The sequence below is a fragment of the Larimichthys crocea genome, chromosome I, assembly GCF_000972845.2.
Source record: "Larimichthys crocea isolate SSNF chromosome I, L_crocea_2.0, whole genome shotgun sequence".
Classification (NCBI taxonomy): Eukaryota; Metazoa; Chordata; class Actinopteri; family Sciaenidae; genus Larimichthys; species Larimichthys crocea.
Genome location: NC_040011.1, coordinates 14,763,650 through 14,785,566, shown reverse-complemented (window position 1 = coordinate 14,785,566; position 21,917 = coordinate 14,763,650). Strand labels below are relative to the sequence as shown.

The 21,917-nt window shown below is 42.3% G+C and overlaps 1 protein-coding gene across 9 annotated transcripts in view; it reads right to left on the bottom strand.

Moving 5' to 3' along the window:
• The window catches only part of itpr1b (inositol 1,4,5-trisphosphate receptor, type 1b), an 82,754-nt gene that overhangs the window by 9,259 nt on the left and 51,578 nt on the right, over nucleotides 1-21,917 (bottom strand). For 5 of the 9 annotated variants that reach the window (XM_019267298.2, XM_019267299.2, XM_019267302.2 and 2 more), the window contains 15 exons: nucleotides 18,825-19,008; nucleotides 17,500-17,762; nucleotides 16,473-16,673; nucleotides 15,024-15,134; nucleotides 14,824-14,919; nucleotides 14,619-14,753; nucleotides 13,116-13,223; nucleotides 12,397-12,628; nucleotides 9,605-9,727; nucleotides 4,468-4,643; nucleotides 3,758-3,922; nucleotides 3,317-3,506; nucleotides 2,865-2,957; nucleotides 1,416-1,564; nucleotides 187-352 (listed from right to left, as the gene is read on the bottom strand). In XM_019267298.2, coding sequence (XP_019122843.1) covers nucleotides 187-352; nucleotides 1,416-1,564; nucleotides 2,865-2,957; nucleotides 3,317-3,506; nucleotides 3,758-3,922; nucleotides 4,468-4,643; nucleotides 9,605-9,727; nucleotides 12,397-12,628; nucleotides 13,116-13,223; nucleotides 14,619-14,753; nucleotides 14,824-14,919; nucleotides 15,024-15,134; nucleotides 16,473-16,673; nucleotides 17,500-17,762; nucleotides 18,825-19,008 — 2,392 coding nt within the window. The remainder of the gene's footprint in view (nucleotides 1-186; nucleotides 353-1,415; nucleotides 1,565-2,864; nucleotides 2,958-3,316; nucleotides 3,507-3,757; nucleotides 3,923-4,467; nucleotides 4,644-9,604; nucleotides 9,728-12,396; nucleotides 12,629-13,115; nucleotides 13,224-14,618; nucleotides 14,754-14,823; nucleotides 14,920-15,023; nucleotides 15,135-16,472; nucleotides 16,674-17,499; nucleotides 17,763-18,824; nucleotides 19,009-21,917) is intronic. The other 4 variants (XM_019267301.2, XM_027273613.1, XM_027273657.1 and 1 more) reach the window with 1 other exon arrangement.

The following is a 21,917-nucleotide window of genomic DNA, read 5'->3' as shown; positions in this document are numbered from 1 at the left end:
AATGTGTCAAAGGTCATGAGTCACATTCTCCTGAGGTTGAAAAACACATCTTTTACTGCTGAGTAGGCAGAATAGCTTTAATGGCTAATTTGACAAAGATCAAAATTAAACGGTCGTACTGTTTTTACTCATTCAGCAAAGTCACCGCGCTGAACAACACAAATGCATCTTCATCCATGTGCTCACCGCAAATAAAACACGTTGTCTTCAATATTTCTTCTTTCTTCTGCTTCTCGCTCCTCAGGTCAGCAAACGTGTCGATGATGACACCAAAGATGAGGTTGAGGACGATAATGATGACCATGAAGAAGAAGAGCAGGTCGTAGATCACCCTGGCTGCGAAAAGGGGCTCCTGATGAAGCCAAACAGGAGAGAACACGTGAAAACAGGCAAGATCAGCTGGTGTTACAATGGGAATATGGGCCCTATTGATCTATTATGTATTATGTATTTAATTCATTTGCAGATATTCTAACAAAGCTGCATGTCGACCATAGTCATAAAATAAAGACATCACAAAGTGGCATTAAACATCATGTCATGATGTCATTTAAATCGGGGGACAGCCACGAAATAAATGTTACGGTAGTAATATTAGTAATATTTTTTTATTAGTTCTGTGTATTGATGATTTTAGCTCATAAGCAGATTCTTCATGTTGACAGACGAGACGAGTCATTCTGAAAGCAGAGAACAGCATCTCAGAAACTGTCCTAAATTGTAAATCTAACATTTGAGCTGCAGGATGTCAAGTTTAATTGCTAAAATGTATCAGATGACGAGTTTTATTTAAAAAAGGAAGGGGTGGGGGGCATGTTTATGTAAATATGGAGCCATTCATATCTAATTTCACTGCTGTCACTTCGGGGTGACTCATAGTGCCATCTTTGCGTGTAAGGGTACCATGCACTTCTGCGTAAGTCATCCTCGTGTGTTAAACACAACCTGACACAATTGAAAACAGAACAGAGAATTCACATGAATAGTAAGCTAACTGAGGTTTATATAAGTATGCATGAGTCATGCCCTCATTGTATGGATCAAGCTGCAGATCTACCACATGTTGTGGGAGCATACAAGCTTGTCTTCATCCTGGATAAGTACCATTAATGCCTTTTCTGGCATGTTCGGGGTTATGAAAGTCCTCTAAACAAACTCTTTGACCCAACAGCATAGCCTAGCCTCACATATCTTACAAGCCACCTCATCCATTAGACATGGGATTAGCCAAATGTTTTTTATTTGTTTGTTTTTTTAAATGGCCTCATTGATTCTTAAATATCTCCTTCATCTCGGAGTTTTCTCCATCCACTTTAATTTAATTCAAGTTAATTTAATCTCTGTGTGTGAGTATGAAGTGGGGGTCAGATGGTGCTAAGTTATTTTTCTTGTTGCTGCATTCCTGTGCTTCATACCTCTTTGGATGGCTTCCGCAGGACATCTCCAACGCCTCCTCCACTCCTGAGGCCGTGGCTCAATACTGTGACAATGCACATGAGCAAGGAGTCACACGTTCGCTCCTTGTCCTCAATCACCACCGCTGACGGCTGGACAGCAAGGGAAGCTATGGAGACACAACCGTAGTGTCAGACAGTCATTTATTTATCAGGCTTAACCGCATGCTCTATAAGCTGTATTGCTACTAACAGTCAACAAAACCTTTAAACTCTTTTCCATGGGGGAGAAACACTAAATGCTTCACGAAAAACCAAACTGTTTTAGATCCTGACACTAGAGATGTATTTCAACCCGTCATCCTCTTATTACATACTATAAACAGCAAGTTATTTATGTTCAAACTGATTAACTTTATTCTTTTTTTTTAGTAAATATACACTCATTCTGAATTTGATTCCAGCAATACTTTTCAGAAAAGTTGAGACAGAGGCAACAAAAGATTTGGAAAGTTGTAGAATACTCAAAGAAACACCTGTTTTGATCGTTCCACAGGTAAACAGGTTTTATCATTTTATTAATTCAAGAACACTTCTCAGCGCAATGACAAGAAATCTAAAATCCATAATATCATGAAAAGATCTAGCGAATCCGGAGAAATCATATGCTCAGGACCTTTGATTCCTCATCAGAGATGGACTGATGTGGAGTGGAAAAGCAAAATTGTTTTTGGAAATCATAAACTTTGAGTCCTCTGTGTTAAATTTTCATTTTAAACAGTGTCCCAATTTTGTTTTTTGAAATCTGGTTGTAATACTGGTTTATTAAAACAGCCCCTTCAGGGGTCTGTGAGGGTATAACAAGACTGGGAATGTTCTCAGCTATCCACACAAAAACATGTCACCAGACTACCATCATTAACCGACCAAGCGGTGATGGATAGGGTAGCCTAGACGAGGTCAGCCCCTGGCAGTCTGAAGATTCGACATGGTTGGCTGATCAATTTTAAGGTGGTACACGTGTTCATCTATGTTTGTAGGCTTTTACCATCAAGGTCATTAGGTTTACAAGAACTCACTGCTTGTGGTGAGAAGCTCTCTGCGCGGTCAACTAGTGGACCCATCGACCTGCTGGTAACTGATGGTAATTAATCCCTGACCTCTCAACCCAGGGACCCTGCATCAGGTCTTAGGCTCCGTCTCCTGAGTCTAAACCCCTCCATGTTTCACCAAGCTCCCTGAAAGCCCCCAACCTGGTTTAATCTCATGACCACCTTGCCTCCCAGATTTAGAGCTTGAATGGACGGATCTCCTCTGGCTGTGTAAGATGTCTGTGAGGACATAATGGCCTCTACATACACAGACAGATGGACTTGATTGTGCATGTATGCACAAACACGTGGTTTCAAACTTAAAAAAGAACTCTTCAACCCTGTCCACCCCCCCCCCCCCCCCCTTTTGTCAACCTACCATCCATCACAGCCTCTGTTGAACAGTTCTCTCCATTTTCTTTCTGGCACACTCCACCGGAGAAGAACTCTCCCACCATGCTGGCTCCATGCTCTATTCAGGTGGGAACACAGGACATTACACAACTGCACAATTTGTATTCACAATGCAAATTAATGGAAACATCTTTTATGTGCAGAAGTTGTTGGTAATCCTAAAAGCAAGGTAAGCATAGTCATAAAAGTTGATGCATGTACTTTAAACAGGATATCCTTCACTTTGACTACATGTATTTTCAGACATCCAGTGTGTGTGTGTGTGTGTGTGTGTGTGTGTGTGTGTGTGTGTGTGTGTGTGTTTTTGTCCCGCAGAAAAACATTCCATGTTTCAGTCTGACTGTCTGGGTCAGGGAGGGGAAGTAATTTATGTTCGTCGTGGGAAGAAAATAAGGATAAATCTGTATTTGAACATACCTAGTGTTTTGTTGGGTATCCTGTCGACGGCCAAAATGAAATCATCTTTGAAGAAGATATAGCCCACAATGGAGAAGAGGTAGACGAGAATAAGCGCCAACACGGCCGTCAGAACAATGGAGCGGCCGTTGCGGGTCACACTCTTTATTACGTTCAGCAAGGTCTCTTCTCGGTAAACCAGATCAAAGAGCTGCAGGAAGAGGAAGGATTCAGAGATGTGTGGACAGTAGGTGTGTGGAAAACGTGCAAGAAAACGAGGAAACTGTGCGTAAATCTGAGCATGTGGACTCATTTGTGGACAAAGGACACATTGTGTTTGGATTCCCTAGATGCATGCACCTTTATGACTGATCAAATAGCATCTAAATCCAACTTTCATCTCATGTTTCTTTGCGTGACATGTTGTTAACGCGTATGTATGTTTTGTGAGCGCTCACGTACGAGCAGGCTGTAAAAGAAGACATGGACGAAGACCCCCAGGCTGCAGATTATCAGGTAGAGCAGGTGGTACAGGAACTCCACATCCATCATCATGGCTTTGTAGCCGCGCGTGAAGGTTCCACGGTTCCCGACAAAGCTCATCAGGAAGATGACCTTATTACATAACTGGGGAACAATGGACACCACAGAGACAACATGTAGAGACAGCAACGTCATGTCGTGTCATGAATGTGCACAGGACGTTCAAACTGAGAAAGGAAGGCTTACATATCAGTATTGGCTCCTTTGGGTACGATTTTCAAAACGCTTATTGTTCAGAACATTAAAAATAAAGTGAATGTGGTTGACTGCCAGATACTGTTGAATCTCCCTGCCGAATGCATCAACACCTAACAGCCATGAGTGACACTTCTATTAGCAGCTGTAATGTAACCTCAACTGTTAAACCAAGTGAGTCTACATGGCCACTTGAATGTGACATCATGAATGTCAATGCTTGATGTTACACTACCGGGAGTCGCTGTGTTCCAGCACTGTGTACACGTTCGTCCTGTATCAACAAGTTGAATGTTTAGTTAATGTTTGGCATGTGACTGCGCCTTTTGCCAAGGAACATTCCAGCCAACCATCTACTGGGCAATAAAGCATATCTAAATCTGAGCATGCATGTGGGTTCTGTATAAATTCTCATTGCAGTGATGCACACTTACATTGAAACCCCCAAGCAGGAGCAATGTGGGCTCCAGGCCTACAGAGAAGATGAGGCGCAGTATAGTGGAAGCAATAAGTGCTCGGATGCCATGAGGCTGAGGCAACACGATGACTATAGCCAGAGAGACCAGCATGGCCATCCACAGCAGGGCAGATAGATGGGGCTCCAGGGTACCTGAAGATGAAGGAAGTTGCATTAGGGAGAGGCTTTCCATTCAATCATTAAAGCCAGTAGCCAACTATTTTAAGTGAAATGTGAGTGTTTTGTTCTCTTTTTACCCTGACAACAACAGGCTTATTCAACTACTCATGAGCAAGACATGCCACTCCTCTGCAACTGTGCAACAAAACGTTTGTTTTTTTTTTGTTCGTTCTTCTCTACTTTTACCACAACTACAAAAACACAACTTTTAACAACACACTGAATGCAAAGAAAGAAAATGGTACCAATAGCACCTAAACTACAACCAAGTCATGACCAAGACTATAGAGTACATCGAGACCTCCCAGCCATATCTTTATTAGAAAAGATATGTCTGACATCCCCTCCCAGACAGCCACAGCTTCTTCTCCTTTCTCCCACATTCACTTGGAATGCATGTGAAGGGAGGCAGGGGGGCGGGGGTGTCAGCCATTGACGGTAACAAAAATTCAAATGAGAAATTAGTCACTTATTCTTTAGAAGCACAAGTTTTACATGAGGTCTCTTTGTCTGAGACTGAGCCAAACAAATGTAAACATGTGGTCAGTTCTGCATTGAGACCGAGACCTTCGAAAAGTGGTCTTGAGACTAGTCTTCAGACCAAGATGATTCAGGTGATCTGCTGTTATCTATCATTTGTGAATGGTGTTTCATGGATTGTTACCAGACAAAGATATCCCACTGGTTCTCTATCATGAATTTATGAATCGTTTATATTTAGAAGTCTTTTCCTCTGTGTGTGCGTGTGTTGGCCTTTTTATATATTCCACATCAACCATTGCAGGTCAGCAGAGCATCATCATGAGCTCACCAGGTACTAGCTCAGTGCCAAGTCCTGCCCAGCATGTAGCAGAAAGGCTGCGTCACTTTGTTAGTGTTAATCTAATTCCTTGGTCGAGTTTTCTTCTTTTCACTGAGGCACCAAAAACACCACTCTGAACGTCTCCCTCCATCCCCTCCCTTCTGAGGCCTCTTTCTTCTCGCCTCTCTATGTACAGATCACATGACAGGTACTTGTTACATAACCCCCGGTCGGCTAAAAATACACTTGGCTCCGGCTACATTCATCAGGGATGGTCCTTGGTACTGCATCGTAGCAGGCCGCCTGAGCGCTTTGACTTGGCAGCCAACCCAGACACAGCAGCTTGTACGTCACACACCTCCAGTCTAAGACCATTCATCAACCCTTAGTTGCTTACTCTGCAGCTATTAGACGATAGAGGCTGACCTTAACACTGAACCACTTACACTTCAAAGTAAATTCTACACACAAACAAAAATGTGACTTTACATATGTCTATCTGAGCTACAGCTCAGATGACTGCTCTTACTCGCATGTTACATTCGAGCAGCGCCTGTGACAACGTGGTAGTTCTGGCACTTTGACTACAACTGGACTTACCTGACCCCAAACAAACACAGCATTAGCCAACAGAAGGTGTATAGCCTGGAGTAATTCAAGGTGTTTTTTTTTTCCACTAGGACTTCAGCACATCTGGCCACTCCTGGGAAAAGTTCCCAACCACAGTTTGTCTTTAAACAAACCACTATCGACATGTGAGTGAGGCGTGCAGCTGATACAACAATGTTTGAAAGGATTTTACAGTGTTTAAATTGTCAATGCAATCTGCAAATGAAACAAAACAAAGTAAGATGTGTCTCAATGTCAAACTTGCAGTAAATTCTTTTCATGCCCAAATGAAGTTCACTGGATTAGTTTGGTTTATTCAAGGTTTACAAGCAGTTGGCTTGAATATTAACAAGAGATGGCTGAGCGCATATGAGTCCAGGGCACCGTGTGCATATAATTTGTGTGTGTTTATTTGCATCTGTGTAGACATTAAATATTCCCGTTTGAGCAGCTTAACAGTGGCAAATTTTTTTTTCCCTCTCTTCCCTTGATAAGTGGTTTCAGTCTGAAGCCAACATTGGTGTCCTGGAATGAACTGCTAAGCTCTCAGAAGACCTTTGACACTGAAAACCACATAGAGTTTCTAGAGCTAAGCTAACAACCTCTTTTTTTGTCTCCTCTATACTGCCGTGAGGAAGTTCAAACAAAAGGGACCTCGCCGTTTGACCCCACGCAGAACAATTGAAAGTTTATGTGAATCACAATGTGTGTCTTCTCTTTGCTACTCTGCGCTGGAACAATGCAGGCCTTAACGGCTGTGGCTTTTCGTGTCCCCACAAATACTGCCCTCAAGGAGAACTGAGAAAAAAGGGAAGGAATAGGAGACAGCAAAACAAACAGAAAACTGAAACTGCACATAAAAGAACATGCTCGGGTTTGTCACTCATTCCTTTGGTCTGTAAAAACCTCCTGTCATAGATAAATTAGTATCACTGAGACATATGAATATTTATCTCGAAAGCAGTCTGGTGCACCATGTGACAGACGACCAGATTTACCCATCCATAAATATTTACCTATTAGTTCTTTATACATATTTATTAGACTACAGTATATTTGACATTACTTTGACTTAAATGCTTTATCCTTGAGGAAATTATTAATATATATTAGAGCTGACCACAGATACCAATAACCAATATTATATACTATTATTAATAAGTTATGTAGTGTGATGCTCTGTATACATCGAATGGTATGAATAGTAGAAGATTTCCATGTTTACGACTAATGGAATCTAAAAACTCGCGATGGTTATATGCAGAGTCTCTCTCTCTCACTCTTCAGCTGTCACTATCAAAATAAAGGTTCAAAAAGCCCAAAAAATTATCTTTAAGAAAAAAAAAATAGAATGCTAAATCCATTTTATTAAGTTGAATGTTTCAACGTTTTTCTAGTGATAAGTATCCCTTGAATGTTGGTGGCATTTATAAGCCTGAAACATGTCATTTTAAATAACCTTTTACATTCTTATTTAATAAGACTGACTGAATGTTTACATTAAGTTTTAATCTGTGACATGGTCTACAGCAGTTTTGACACAGATGAATTGATTAATTAAAGGATCCAATATTTTGAACTACATGAGAGTAAAGGAAGAGGTCTGTCGTATTTATATCTGCCTCTTATCAGGTAGGTGTCACATTCAATAGTATCTCAAACTCCGCTGTCAGTAGCGTGGCATCATGTTTCCTGCTAGAGATTCTGGGGAGACCACAGTATTTACGTGAGTCTGTATACGCACAAAACACACACAGATACAAACTAATTACCAGAAGTGATACATGTGGAAAGGGAAGACTGCTCATACCAAGAGTGTGAGAATGAGACTAGAAATCTGATAACATGTTAAGTCAGGGTTCAAGCTCAGGGAAGGTACAGTATCAATAAACAGGTCAGGACCTAATTAGAACAAATCCATCTTGATCTTTTGTGACAGCGCCGTGCAGTTCAAGATCCAAATCTTGAGCTTGGATTACATTCTCATCACACCTCCACTTGTGGTGAAACTCACTTTGGTTAGGGAGGTGTGAGGCTACACCCTAACCACAGGCACGAGAGCACATAGTGTTCTTTAAAGTCCTGGACACATTTAACACTAATAATGCACCTTAAAGCATGTGACCTGGACTAATTCCAGCTGCTATGAATAAAAACTGAATACATTTATGATTGTAAATGCTGGGAGGTGAACTCTTAAGCCCAGGTTTAAAGTGGGATTTGGCAGGTGGAGGAACGCTAAGATCTCGCGTGAGCCTACGTGCAGCGCAGTGGGGAGGGGAGGTTTCCTGCTTCACAAAATATGAGAACTTACCACTTTTTATCCATCTTACATTCAGTGTTTTAGAGATTTTAAACAGTTTGACTGACAAAACAAATAATTTGATGATGTCCGTGGAGTCAAAAAATAAATAAATATATATATATATATATATATATATATATATAAAATATTTTTCCTTTATACCCAATAAGATGATCAGACAAATTTAAACTCATTGTATTTAACTCTGTTTTTTACTCCTTCACTCGTGTTCATTTGGTCTTGACACATATTTAATCAATTTAATCATTTAAATATTGCACCCCTGCAACATTGTTAGACAGAAAAATATTATATTTACAAAAATATTGATACGTGGCACCTACATTACCCAGAATGCAACTCATGTGCCAGCGGTGAGAGATTCTGATTTGTTATGCTAGTAGTGGCTAATCTAGACTCAAGCAGAGATGAGTAATGGACCACAGTTCTAAATCCTCACATCCAGATTTTTTCCAAACTCGCAGTTTTCTGTCCCAACCAACGTCGACTTTATTGACATTTGAACAGATTTTTCTACAGTCACAAAAAGCTTCATACTGATATACATTTGACATATGCAGTGGTACTCGACAAGACCTGAAAACAAACCCATTTAAGCTCAAAGCTCAAGCTTTTTAAATTGACTGTGTCATTTGCAGACATAGACAGAGGAGAGGAGGTGACTGTGACAGTGCTCGGCTCATTTTCACACCTGGCAGTTACTGTGGACGAATTGGACAGATTTAATGCCCCTTCCTCTCCAAATACCAGAAAGAAGCTTTCAAACTAATTTGAAAGGAACTTCTGATGGACTTCATGTTGGACTGCTGGCTTATATACACTGAACCACTGGATGTTTTTTTTTTACCTGGCAACCAGGAGCTGCACCTGGAGGGTGTAACATGCAAAGGTGTGATGCTGTCCCTCCATACCCTAAAACAAAAGAGCTTAACAAGCCATGGCCCAGTTTATTTTCTTCTTCAGCGTTGCCATACAGGTTTCTGGCAAAGCACAATATGTTCTATGTGCCTCCTGCCCCACCCCTGGCCATGTTTGTGCCACTCACTCCAATTTCCTGTGTGATATTAGTCACACTCATTGTGTTAACCACAGTGCATATACACACACAAATACAACCAGCTCCATTGAACAACCTGTTGCTCTCCCAGTGTTAAAGGGGTAAACAAAAGTGAAATTTGAAGACTTTAGCAGACTGACCTCCGCGGACACCCTCCAGGGGGTAGAAGAAGGCCACGAGCAGGTTCATGAGCACAGCCAGGTTGAAGGAGATACTGCTCCAGAATGACATGTTCCTGGAGCACCAGTACAGGATGGGCTGAGCTGGAGGACAGTGTATTGAAGCACATTAGCACAGGTCATTGTACTGCTGAGAGAACACTGCGGCATCCAAACACATTAATGGTGCACAACATCAAGCACAATTTATGTAACACATAGTGACTTCACAGTGTTTCACACCAAGATGATGCACTTTTTGAGCTATTCGTCTCATTTTAAATTAACTGTAGTCAAAGCTAAGACAAAGATGGGGATGGAAGATGAATTTTCTTTCGTGCTCTGACTAAAATAAATAATTCCAGGGCCAAATGTCTGTCATGTTTCTCCAATGCAACAGAACATTTTCGCCATGTTCTATCAAGTGCACTCTAATTTTAAACGCTCCAAAGTTGAGTGGTGAGTCATTTTAGTGAACTGAGAAGTGTACTCAGTTTGGGGTGAAACACATTAATCAAACAGAATCACAGGGAGGTCTCTGTGGTTCAAAGAGGGGTTAAGCACCAAAAAGTGCACACAGAGGATTCACTCGAGCAAAAATCATTTCTATTTAACAGTTTCACATACACTATGCAATTTTCTACTTTTAGGTCTCACACACACACACACACCCACACAGAGCCTACTCAGACCTTGGTCAGGAGATCAGTATCATGGCTAACTATTTTGAGCTTGACTGTTCATTAGAAAAGAAGAACTGCGGGTGGGGACTTTTAGCAACACAAGTCATGGTATCCGTGGCAAGTGGTTAGCATCAGCAGAACAATATGATCTCCAGCTGTGCTGATTCATTCGCATAGGAGAGAGGTGGTTGCCGTCATGTTTTTATCACATTATAGACAAACCGCGTTCCTTCAGGCCTGACAGTGAGACAGGCCACAACATGCTTCTAAACCACATCACTTCACTTTAGCAGCTGACAGAGAAATCAGGCAAGGGTCAACAGGGACCTATTCTGCTGAAAGGAAACTCAGAGTAGCGTTCAAGTCTGCATCCCTATGAAAAACAGTGATCTTGCACCTACTGATTCAGAGCTGTCGCATTCACGACCTTTTTCTAAGAAAAGTCGAGTCACATAAGAACTTAAACTGGCGAAGAAGACAAAGCGAGTCGACCCATTAATTCCACTAATACGCGACAGACTTGGTGCAACCTGCTAACTCAGCTGGCTAAGATATGCCAAGGAACTTTATTACACATCACATCCGTTACTCTGTTATCTCTCCCCTGTCCCTGTTTACAGTAGATTCCTCATAATGAAGCAGACATACCAAAAAATGAACTTTTTAATGAATTAAATTGAAATAATTAAATAAAATAAAGTCACGGGACAGGCTTCAAACACTGACCTCTCAAACACAAGTTGATCGATTGTTCATGCTGGAAAGTTCACAGTTTTAGCTCCTATAGCACCATTTATGGTACCACTACATTAAAAGTGGCAATGGTGTAAAAGCTAATATTCTGTGACCATATGAATCCCAGCTTCTTGAGTTAAATCCTCCCTTACTAAATGTACAGACAAAGAACACACAGACACCCTGTGTGAATTCCATAGTAAGGACATTTTAGTGAATGGGTTTACAATGTGGAACATATCAATCATTCACTACATCACACTCACAGAGCTCATATCATTCTTCCCTGGCTGCAGAACATCAGATTAGTTTATAGAACAATTCTGTTATAATACCTTTGATTAACTTTTACATTAATAAGTTGATAAGTTGCTTAACACGATTTACATGCTTTCTCTACTTCCATCTCTCCAGGGTTCAGAGTAAAGGGAGCAGAGTGTAGCCTCTTTCACATATATGGACACCAAAGAAGGACAGTAGTCTCACAGATGCTGGCTAAATGATGGATTTTAAAAGGTGATTCAGATGACTCAGATTCCTACAAGTTATCAGGTTAACAAGTTATCCCAGCAATTTATTTTATCATGTAAATTTGTTTTACTCAGTGAACAGTTTATTGTTTAATAAAAAACTCAGACATGAAAGTCAAGGTTTGGCTTTTTACATCGTGTTCTGTTCACCTGCTGAGAAGAACAACCTGAGAGTTCTGTGGTTAGTGCAACTGAAACTTCAAGTTATGAGTTAGATCTGTCTGAGGGTCTAACATCTGTGTGTCTGTGATAAGTTTTCTTTCTTTGTGACATCATATTTGAAGTTCCTGGAGTGCCAGGCACTGCGACTGTGGTTGCTCTTGTTGCTGTGTGGTTTTTTATCACAGCTAGTCGTCCATGGTGCTTTAGTGCTGCAAACATGTTAGACACCACAGACATACCTTCAAAGGGGGCTTAAAACACTTTATATTTCCTGCCCTACCATTTTTATAATCACAACATCAGAAATAGATTCTGAAACAAGCTTTCTTTGGTGGCTGGGACCTTTTTGTCCTTGACTGTGCTGTGTGTTCTGGCTTTTGATCACGCTAGAGGTGTGGAGGAAGAGTTTGAAATATTTTCCAAAGTCTTGACTTGGCGAATTGCCAGAGTGGTGTGCAGGAATTTTTTTTTCTCTAGTTCCTACTAACAGATCACAACAACACACTGAATTAACCTCATGTTTATGACGTGTTTGTGTGAAAGAGGCTTTAGTATCTGCTTCCCATTCATGGGAGGGAGTGGGGGCCTTAAGGGCCTGGAGGGATGCAAGAGGATGGCATATAAACCAGGAATTAGAGATAAAAAGTTGAGGAGATGGACGCACAGGGAACTGTGTTTGTGTTACCAGTAGCCTCTTGAGTACCTCGCAGCTTCTTCTGCCAGTTCATTTCATTGAAGAGGTCTTCAGAGCGCAGGAAGAAATCATTGATTTTGCTGCCTTGCTCGTCCCGCTCTGTGGTGTAGTAGACACGCAGCTTGGATTCTTGGGTGAGGAACTCGCAGATGTTGGGCACGGGAAAAACTATCTGCTCCATGGTGCGATCCAGCCGTACAATCTGGACACAGCCATCAGTCAGCACATATTACAACTACTGAGCTGTCGTCACTCACTGATTCATATGATCTGACTTGTTATTGTGACAAACTGTACTTTTTTCTTGTTTTGTTTATATAAAAGCAGTTGATGAACTGAACCAGCAACTTAAGGTGAGAACATTGTCAACAATCAGCATTCCTTCCTTTCATTGAGTACACACGCGGAAAACGTGCAAACATGCCAAAGGTGCTTGCCATTCTGTCAAGGTACACAATGAGACTGAATAGCAGGCCAAGAAAAACATCATCACATGCCTCAGGTCAATTGTGACGCCAAAACATGTCGCAATCCTCCGCGGCTAACACAGATGTGATGTCGGATAGTCGGCAGACAAAAGAGAAATTATGGGAATGTTTCACAAGTAAAGTCAAAAATAAAACCCAGAGATGATGAGGAGCAGATCCAAAATGGCACAGGCAAGTTTGGACGTGGACGTGATGACTGACCTCAATCTGAGCTGTATGTTTGGCATAGAACTCCAGGGCCTCATCGCCCTCTCCATACGTCCCTCCTGGCTTCAACATAGCCTGCAGTTCCTTGTTGTGACGTGCTAACTGAAACGACAACACCACTGAATCAATCATAAACCGATCAATGACAGATAATCATTACAGCGGTTTCTATTACTGGCAGAAATGTGTTGCAATACTGAGTTAATGTTGATGGTATGCTGGGATCTTTGCTTGACTGCAAGACGTTCTGTCCATTCAACCACGAAGCTGCAGGGTGTGGATTGACAGTGGGTGTTGCGTAACTATAATTGTTGTTGTTAAGCTAAATCATGTTTTAAACAGACGCAGCTATTGAGCTGTGCACAGCCTGAGGGCTAAAAAAAGAGGAGATGACAGCTGAACGGCAGGTATCACGTGCCTCTAGCAGGAAATGACAGAAAATGACAGTAACAGTAAGGGCACAGAGTTTCCACTAACTATGTACTATATCAGGGGTCGGCAAATAAGTTTGGACCCGGGCCAATTTTTTTTCTGACAATTCCATCGCGGGCCATGACCATGCGCGGGGGGGGGGGGTCATAAGGCGTGTAATAAGGTGTATAAAAGTGTGTGGTTAGGGGTTTTACGGCCTTAAAACATGTATGATAATTGTACTTACTTCGCGGATTTCGTTTACGCCCACTGCGTCTGTCATGAAACAGGCAACCTGCCCTAGCAACGTGCCGTAACTAATGTATACAGCAGCGCAGATCTGCCGCTGATGTGCATTCACATTCATTTTTGATATTTGAGCCGACCTTGTTTGGTTTTGTTTTTTTCATTTAATGAAAACACATTTGTTCACGTTGTCCGTCACAAGAGGGCCACAGGACACTTTTACTTTCCACAGGTTACAGCGCACGCACGTGCCAATTAGTGTTCCGACCTGTGCGTAGTAAAGAGGCTGCGAGGATGTTCTGGCTGTTGTCACGTTACTTATCAGCTACTTTTCAATAAATGTTGTGAAATCTGTGGAATTGTTGTATTTTGACAGGAAACATGAGGTTTAAAAGATATATTTAAATATATATATTTTAAAATAAATCAACGTCATCTAGCGGGCCAGATATAATTGATGGCGGGCCAGTTTTGGCCCGCGGGCCGCTAATTGCCGACCCCTGTTACAGAGACTCTCGTAGCACCTCGCTCTGAATTCAAGGTGGCGATTTCATTGGCTAGATAGAATCACATGGGTAGTATGACTCTCACACGATTGGTTGGTACCTTCCAATGCTTGCTTGCTCAGTGCAGTGCTTGGATAGGGAAAAGTAATGTTACGGCATGAAATAGACTCGCCTGTCAAAAAAAAAAAAAAAAAAATTCTACAATTAATCTCGGGTCCGGATGATATGGCGATCCGGTCCGGATCCGGACCCCGGTCCGCGGGTTGGGAACCCCGGTACTATATTATGTGCAGGTCTGTCTACATGCAGTTTTTACAGATAGTTGTCAGCTTACTTGATGTGCCAAGATGTAGATGTTATGACCAACGTTGCGTGGAGACGCAGAGTGCTCCTCCTCTCCATCCTCACCTTCTGCAGGCTCCTCCACCTCTATCTCACCCTGCATGTAGGCCTTTTTGATCACTTCCACCTGCGAGACCGAAGGCTGTCAGATAACATCCATTTAAACTCTGTGATGATTTGTACGGTGTCTTACGCACCAGCTCTTTAGGCCTCATGTTGTACAGTATCCTCTCAGCGTTCTCGCTGTCATGGCGACTCTCCATAATTGCCAGGAGAAGCTTGGAGGCATTATTCTATAAAAAGATGAAGATGAAGATGAAAGAAGTGCAGATGAACAGAATCATCTCATTTTCTTTACCTGTGAGTTCAGACTGTGAACTGATCGACAATCACTCACTTTGAGTTCCAGCACGAGATCCATCCTCTTCTTGCCAAGGGGGTTGATATCATTGAGGATGAGAGCGATGATGATGTCAATGCCATTGCATTCATGAGTAGCAATGCAGTTCTGAGAAATGAAATCAAAGTAAATGAAAGCTCAGACTGGAACACAAGAGTTACCAGTTTTAACCAGCAGCAGCATCGTTATTGAAGTGAGGATACTCTAATACGGAATGTTTTCTGATGCAGCTGGAAGAGGCTGGTATTTTCACATATGATAACATAATAAACAGTCTCTGATCTATTAATCTAGAGGTCAGACAGTTTCCCACACTCGTGACTCATGACACAAAATTACTGATCTGGCTTTTAAATAAACTGAAATCAAAACACAGATGCTAGGACCATTTGTCATCAAAGTTCCAAATGGTGCATAAGAAATCTTGGAAAGAATCTAACTTGCCTAGAGCAAAACAATATGCTGTATTTATTTATTTTTATTTAAGTGTTTTTCAGTTGATAGAATGTGATACATTTACAGTAAACTTCAAACTAACTTATAACCTCAACAGCTTTCCAGATATGAAGTTTATCTGTCAGACATTTAAATATTTCATAAACAGACCGATTTGTGTCTGGTCTGGTGCTCCGTATCAATAAAATCCTCTTAAGTTTACCAACACAGTCATGTGCTGTCTGAAGTGAGACATATTTCATAATAATATCGGAAAGGTCTCAAGAGAATCAGCTTTGACTCACAAATTATAGTTTTATTTATGTATTTTGCCAAAGCACGGGCCATGACCCAAAACTAGACAATGGCTTGTGGCAGTCAGATGGTTTGGAGCAATTTAAAAAAGACACTTAATACCACACAAAAAAATAATTTTAGCACTTCGGCCCCTCCCTTTTTCGTCTCAGTAGATATGAACAAAGAGCTTTGTTATGTCTGGCAGTCGTCCTTCGAGCGCCGTTTGAGGGAACTGAGACCAGTTCAAACAGTGACTGCATTTAGACTGTTGCTTGTTTAGTCATACCAGTTTCACACTTGCCATAGAATGACCCCACTGAGGCTTGAACAGAGGATGCCACCATCGTGTGAGAAGACCAAATGATGTTAATCCATACCAAAGAACAAATACGGGCACACTGCCCAGAGGGCACCAATATTACACTATTGAAGAGAGGCGAGTGACTGCATGGCTTCGGTGTAGCAGCTGAGCACTGGGCTTGAAAAGACAAATGCTCAGGACTAATTGCAGTACTACCCACACAAAACCACCAGCATGATTACTAAAATGAAAGGCCATTCTGACGTAACCTGAGGATAATTTGATAACCACATTTTAACATCCAAATGAAAAAAACGGCTCTGTGCAGTTAGCTAAATGACAACACAGACAAAACTACAGACTAAACACACATGGATAAAAGTACACTCATGTTCTGTGTATACATGTATCACCTGGTTCTCATGGCAGGGACCTTGACAATATTCAGTCAAGCTCTCCACAGTCTGGTTGATGAGTCCTACGTTCTTCTCATTGATGTAGAGTCCCAGAAGCCCCAGTCCCCCTGTGGTGCTGCCACAGATACAGTCCAGGAACTGAAGTGTCTCACACACCAGATTATAGTTGTTCTTGTTATTCTGGTTGCGCAGAAAGTTCTGGAAATGAATGCAGATAAAATGGTCAATAAGTATACATATCCTTCTTTCTGGACTCATGTTATTCTCATGTATTTGGGCAGTGTGGTATATGTTTATCGGACAGACTGTGTGTTGCTTTTAACTACATATAAGAAAAAGACTGTCAGACTTGATGTTGAGTTCAGAGTTAAAGCAAGCTGATTAGTTTTGGTCAGTTGGTACTAGAAACACTCCTTTAAGCTTCTACTGACTCAAACACATTTCTTTCCAACATTTTCTTTTTTTCACTGAAGTGAGAAATAAATATAAAAAGTTAAGAGTTGTGAGGCTCATTGTACTTTTGTCTTCTTATGTAAGCTGTTGGCAGCCACACACTTACTCCACGTTTTTGAAAGGAACAGTAACATCTCAATGAATTGATCATCTGTGTATGGCTAGCAGTAAATCAATATCTTGCACACATGCTAGGTCAGGATGGACAAGACAGAATGATTCAGCACTGAGCAAACTATCATTTAATGAAGGCCTGCCGTGGTTTGGGGTGTAAATAGTATCAGTGCAAGAATAAAGAACTGTCTCGGCTGCTAGTCATTACTAAACAACAACAACACACTCCTCATAGTGAAACCAGACCAAGACATACCAGATATGGAAACAGCTGCATCAGGAAGTTCTGCAACTGGTGTCTATTTTCTACATGGTTTCATTTCTGTATAACCAATGTGGGGTGATAAAAAAATTTAGAACACAGGTCAGGAAATGTTAACATGTCATGGGCCATGAGGGTGGGGGTTTAGGGAAAACAAAAGCCCTACAGCGATAGCAAGTCGGCGTAATGGCTGACCTGCAGATCTCTGTTGTGGTTCTCACAGAGCAGCTGCATCAGGCGCAAGATAGGCTGCATGATGGTGATGATGACACTCATCTCGCCTTCCTCCTGGCTCTTATCAGCCGTTGGGACAGGGGTGCCGTCTGCGGCTGCTTGGTGCTCCTCTGCTTCTGCCTCGCGTCGGTAGGTTGTAAAGGCCTTCTTGGTGACAGCTGAGGCTTCCATTAGCTGCTCCTTCACCTCCTCCGTTACCACTGCTACAATTGGCACGTCTTTGACTAAGCGTAGGTATAGGACAGTAAGTCAAACACAGACCAGAGTACACTGTTCATGCTGTATGAACGTTCATTTGACAGGTCACGTATTCGTGTTCTGATTCGTATCATCACTTACATGCATAGGGTCTGTTTTTTTCTGTATACAAATATATGATATACAAATATACAAATATGATTCTGTGAAGGTTGTCAGTTGTCCAGGTCATCTTTCTGGGGCAGCTAGACTTGGTTGTCAATCTGTGAAGACATTTTACCTCTCATCCAAGAGGCTTCTTCAGTTCTGACTGACTGGTGGGGAAACCTAGGTATTTGTCATAGGTGGGATTGTTAACCCAGACCACTGTTGCCACTTCCACTGCTTCTTGATGTTGTGACTGTTGTCTGAGTCGTTAAGGGCACCAGAGGTTCACTATGAACGACAATCGTTAAGATAACCTAAGGTCCAGTGTGAACGCCAATCGTTAAGATAACCTAGGGTCCAGTGTGAACGACAATTGTTAAGATAACCTAAGGTCCAGTGTGAATGACAATTGTTAAGATAACATAAGGTCCAGTGTGAACAACAATTGTTAAGATGACCTAAGGTCCAGTGTGAACGGAAGTCGCTAAGGTCACCAGAGGTCCAGTGTGAACGACAGTCGCTAAGGTCACCAGAGGTCCAGTGTGAACGACAGTCGCTAAGGTCACCTGAGGTCCAGTGTGAACGACAGTCGCTAAGGTTGCCTGAGGTCCAGTGTGAACGTCAATTGTTTGAGTCACATGAAGCCAAGTGTCAATTGTTGTTTAATCTCCTGGAAAGGGATCAAAGGACAACATTGTAGGTGGGGAAGAGATAAGTGGTGTCTAAGGGCCTCCTCCTCTATTGACCATTGATGACTGTCATCCACACCTGAGCTCAGGTGACCTTAATGACTGTCATTCACACCAGATCTCAGGTGATCTTACATTGGAGGTGAAACGTATTCACAGATCTACAACCAAGTCCAGTTTCCCCAGATTGAACGCTTCTCAAATTAAGAATATAATCTATCCTGCTGGTGACCTGAACACCTCATCCCTCACCTTTTTTGCGTGCTGGTGTGTCTTTGTCTGGTGGCTCCTCATCCTTCTTCTTGCTTCCCAGGTCACTAGTATTGACCGTCACAGTGGCTTTAATCTCCTGCTGAGCCAGCTTCATGCGCTCATAAAACACCTTGAAGAATTTCTCTGACTTGTTGTCCCCCGTTAAACGGTGGAAGAATGACCGCTGGAGAACAATAAGACAGAAGACAACAATGCATATAATATACACTCCACACAGTTTTGCTCCAGATGGAGGCATTTACACATAATTTTCTGCTTTCTCAACATGCATCAACAGCAATATTTCTTTTCCAGACTGATCAGAGACCATTTTCCAGGTCAGGGCTTTTTTATTTTATTTAGTAAGTTCTTTCCCTTCATTTTTATCAATGTCTCATTGTCTCTCTTATAGTTGCTACGCAGTGCTGAGAGCCAGAGGTTCTGTTAGAAGCTGTTACATAAGCCTCCTTTCACAGTGCCAGAAAAACATGCAAGGGCTCACCTGATTTTACACCTTCTGCTCTCTGCTCCCTGGGCAGAACACGGTTCTGGCACCCTGAGAACTATACTGGGCGTTAACGCTTAACTAACAGGCAAGCAACAGCAAAGACAACATTTGGGATTTACATGCAGCCAAACTCAAACACATGCACACACAGACAGAGCTACACACCCTGCTGAGGACACGCTACTGTACATGCACCGACTCTACAAGTGCACGTGTGCATGCACACAAACAAAGGCGTGCCAACACAGCACATTTGCACATGCAGGTAAACATACACAGCTGTAGAAACACGTTAGAATCTCGCCTCGCTTGCACTGCAATAAAAACTACATTTGTGTGATTGCACAAATATGTGCTTTTATGAGCTTTCCAACAATGTGACGGTAAAAGTTTGATCCAGCATGAGTAAGCAGCTTGTGAAGTCAAGGTAATGAAGGAAATGTTCTGCCTATAGCTGAACTACACAAAGGGCTGTCTTGTTCGGAAGCCTTGTATGCACCGAGCTGTTGTTTTTCTGCTACAGGCTCATATGTTCTGTCCCATTTTCCTCTCGACAATCCCTCCTTACATAAGACCTGTAATCAGCTGAGTGGTTACAGTGAGGGCACACGGCGCCTCAGCTCTAACACTGTTACATCAGCCCACTGAGGGTGAGCATTGGAGAGAGGGAGAGAGGAAAACCCTGCCCTACTTTTCAGTGCCAGAACGGCACGAAGTGAGCGTGTGGTGTGAGAGAGAGGAGGGTGGGTCCAAAAGAGGGAGGTGGGTTGGTGCATGAGTGGGAAGGTGGTGGTGGTGGGGGGGTTATCACATAGATTCTGGGGCAGTTCTGAAAGTCTGTTACACAATCCTCTTTCCAGGTTTAGCTCAACTTGTTTCTGAAATAGGAGAAAGACATGCAATGCACGCCAAGTGATATTATCTGAACAGAATCTCTTTGAAAACCTATTTAGTGAGAATCTCTGCAGAGTCGCCTGATTCAAGTCCTGAGGGATGCAGAACACTTAATGCGTTAAATCAAATCAAATCAAATCAAATCAACTTTATTTGTATAGCCCTTTACAATAGCTGAACGGTACCCAAAGTTCTCGCTGCAGGGTATTAAAAGCCTTCCAGAAATACATAGAAAGGAGCAGACAGAATGAGTACCCCTAAGAAACAGTACTGCCCTAGTCAGAATTGAATGCCAATCTAAAAAAGTGGGTCTTAAGCTTTGATTTAAAAAGGAGATCAGTAGTGGTGCGAGTGTCAGGGGGCAGTTTGTTCCACAGTCTGGGAGCAGCGATGGCAAAAGAACGATCGCCCCACCGTTTAAATCTCGACCTAGAGACCTGTAACAGAAGCTGACCCGAAGAGCGCAGGGCTCTGCCACAGTTGCGAAAAGTTAAAATCTCTGACAAGTAAGAGGGGGCCAAGCCATTAATGGCGTTTAAAAACAAACAGCAGAAGTTTAAAATCAATTCTAAAATGGACTGGAAGCCAGTGGAGTGATTTAAAATCAATTCTAAAATGGACTGGAAGCCAGTGGAGTGACAACAGCACAGGGGTAATGTGTTCATGCCTGGACGTGCTTGTTAAAAATCGGACAGCAGCGTTCTGCACAAGTCGGAGACGAGAAATTGAGGACTGACTGGGGCCAATGTAGAGGGCATTGCAGTAGTCTGGAACTGATGAAAGCGTGGATTGCCCTCTCGAGATCCTGCCGACTGAGAAAAGACTTAACTTAAGAGATGAAGCTAAAAAAAGCTTGTGCTGACAACAGAGCTAATCTGTTTGTCAAATTTGAGCCCATTATCAAATGTTATACCAAGACTTTTGACATGTGATTTAAACAGAGGGGCAATGAAAACAGAATGTGGCCGAGAATAGATCCCTGTGGCACCCCACAGGGCAGGGATGCACTTGAGGAGAAGTGGTCACCAATCACGACAGAAAAACTCCTGTTTGCCAGGTATGACCTAAACCACTGGAGAGCGGTGCCACGGATGCCAACGTGCTGCTCTAGGCGAGACACAAGGACTGCATCGACTGCGTCGACTGTGTCAAAGGCTGCTGTGAGGTCCAGCAGCACCAGCACAGCAGGATTCCCAGCATCCACAGACAAGGCAATATCACTGTGCACCTTTAACAGTGCTGACTCGGTGCTATGTTGGGATCTAAATCCAGACTGAAATTTATCAAGAATAGAAGTGATCTCCAAAAATGTCTGTAATTGAATAAAAACAACTTTTTTTCTAAAACCTTAGAAAGAAAAGGCAAGTGGGAGACAGGTCTAAAATTGGAGAGCACAGAGGGGTCAAGATGCGTTTTTTTTAGGAGGGGCCTATCCATAGCTGGAACAGACCCTGCGCTAAGACAAGTGTTTATAAAAACAAGCAGACTTGACCCAACAGAACTCAGAACCTCCTTCAAAAACTTGGCTGGAATCATATCTAAGGGACAGTTTGTGGCTTTCATGGCACTAACCACCTTAGTAAAAGACGACAGAGAAATGGTCTCAAACCGCTCAAAAATAGCAGTCTGTGCCAGAGGAGCACAGACATCATTAAGGGGCATATTCATATTACAGATATTCTGCCTCTCAG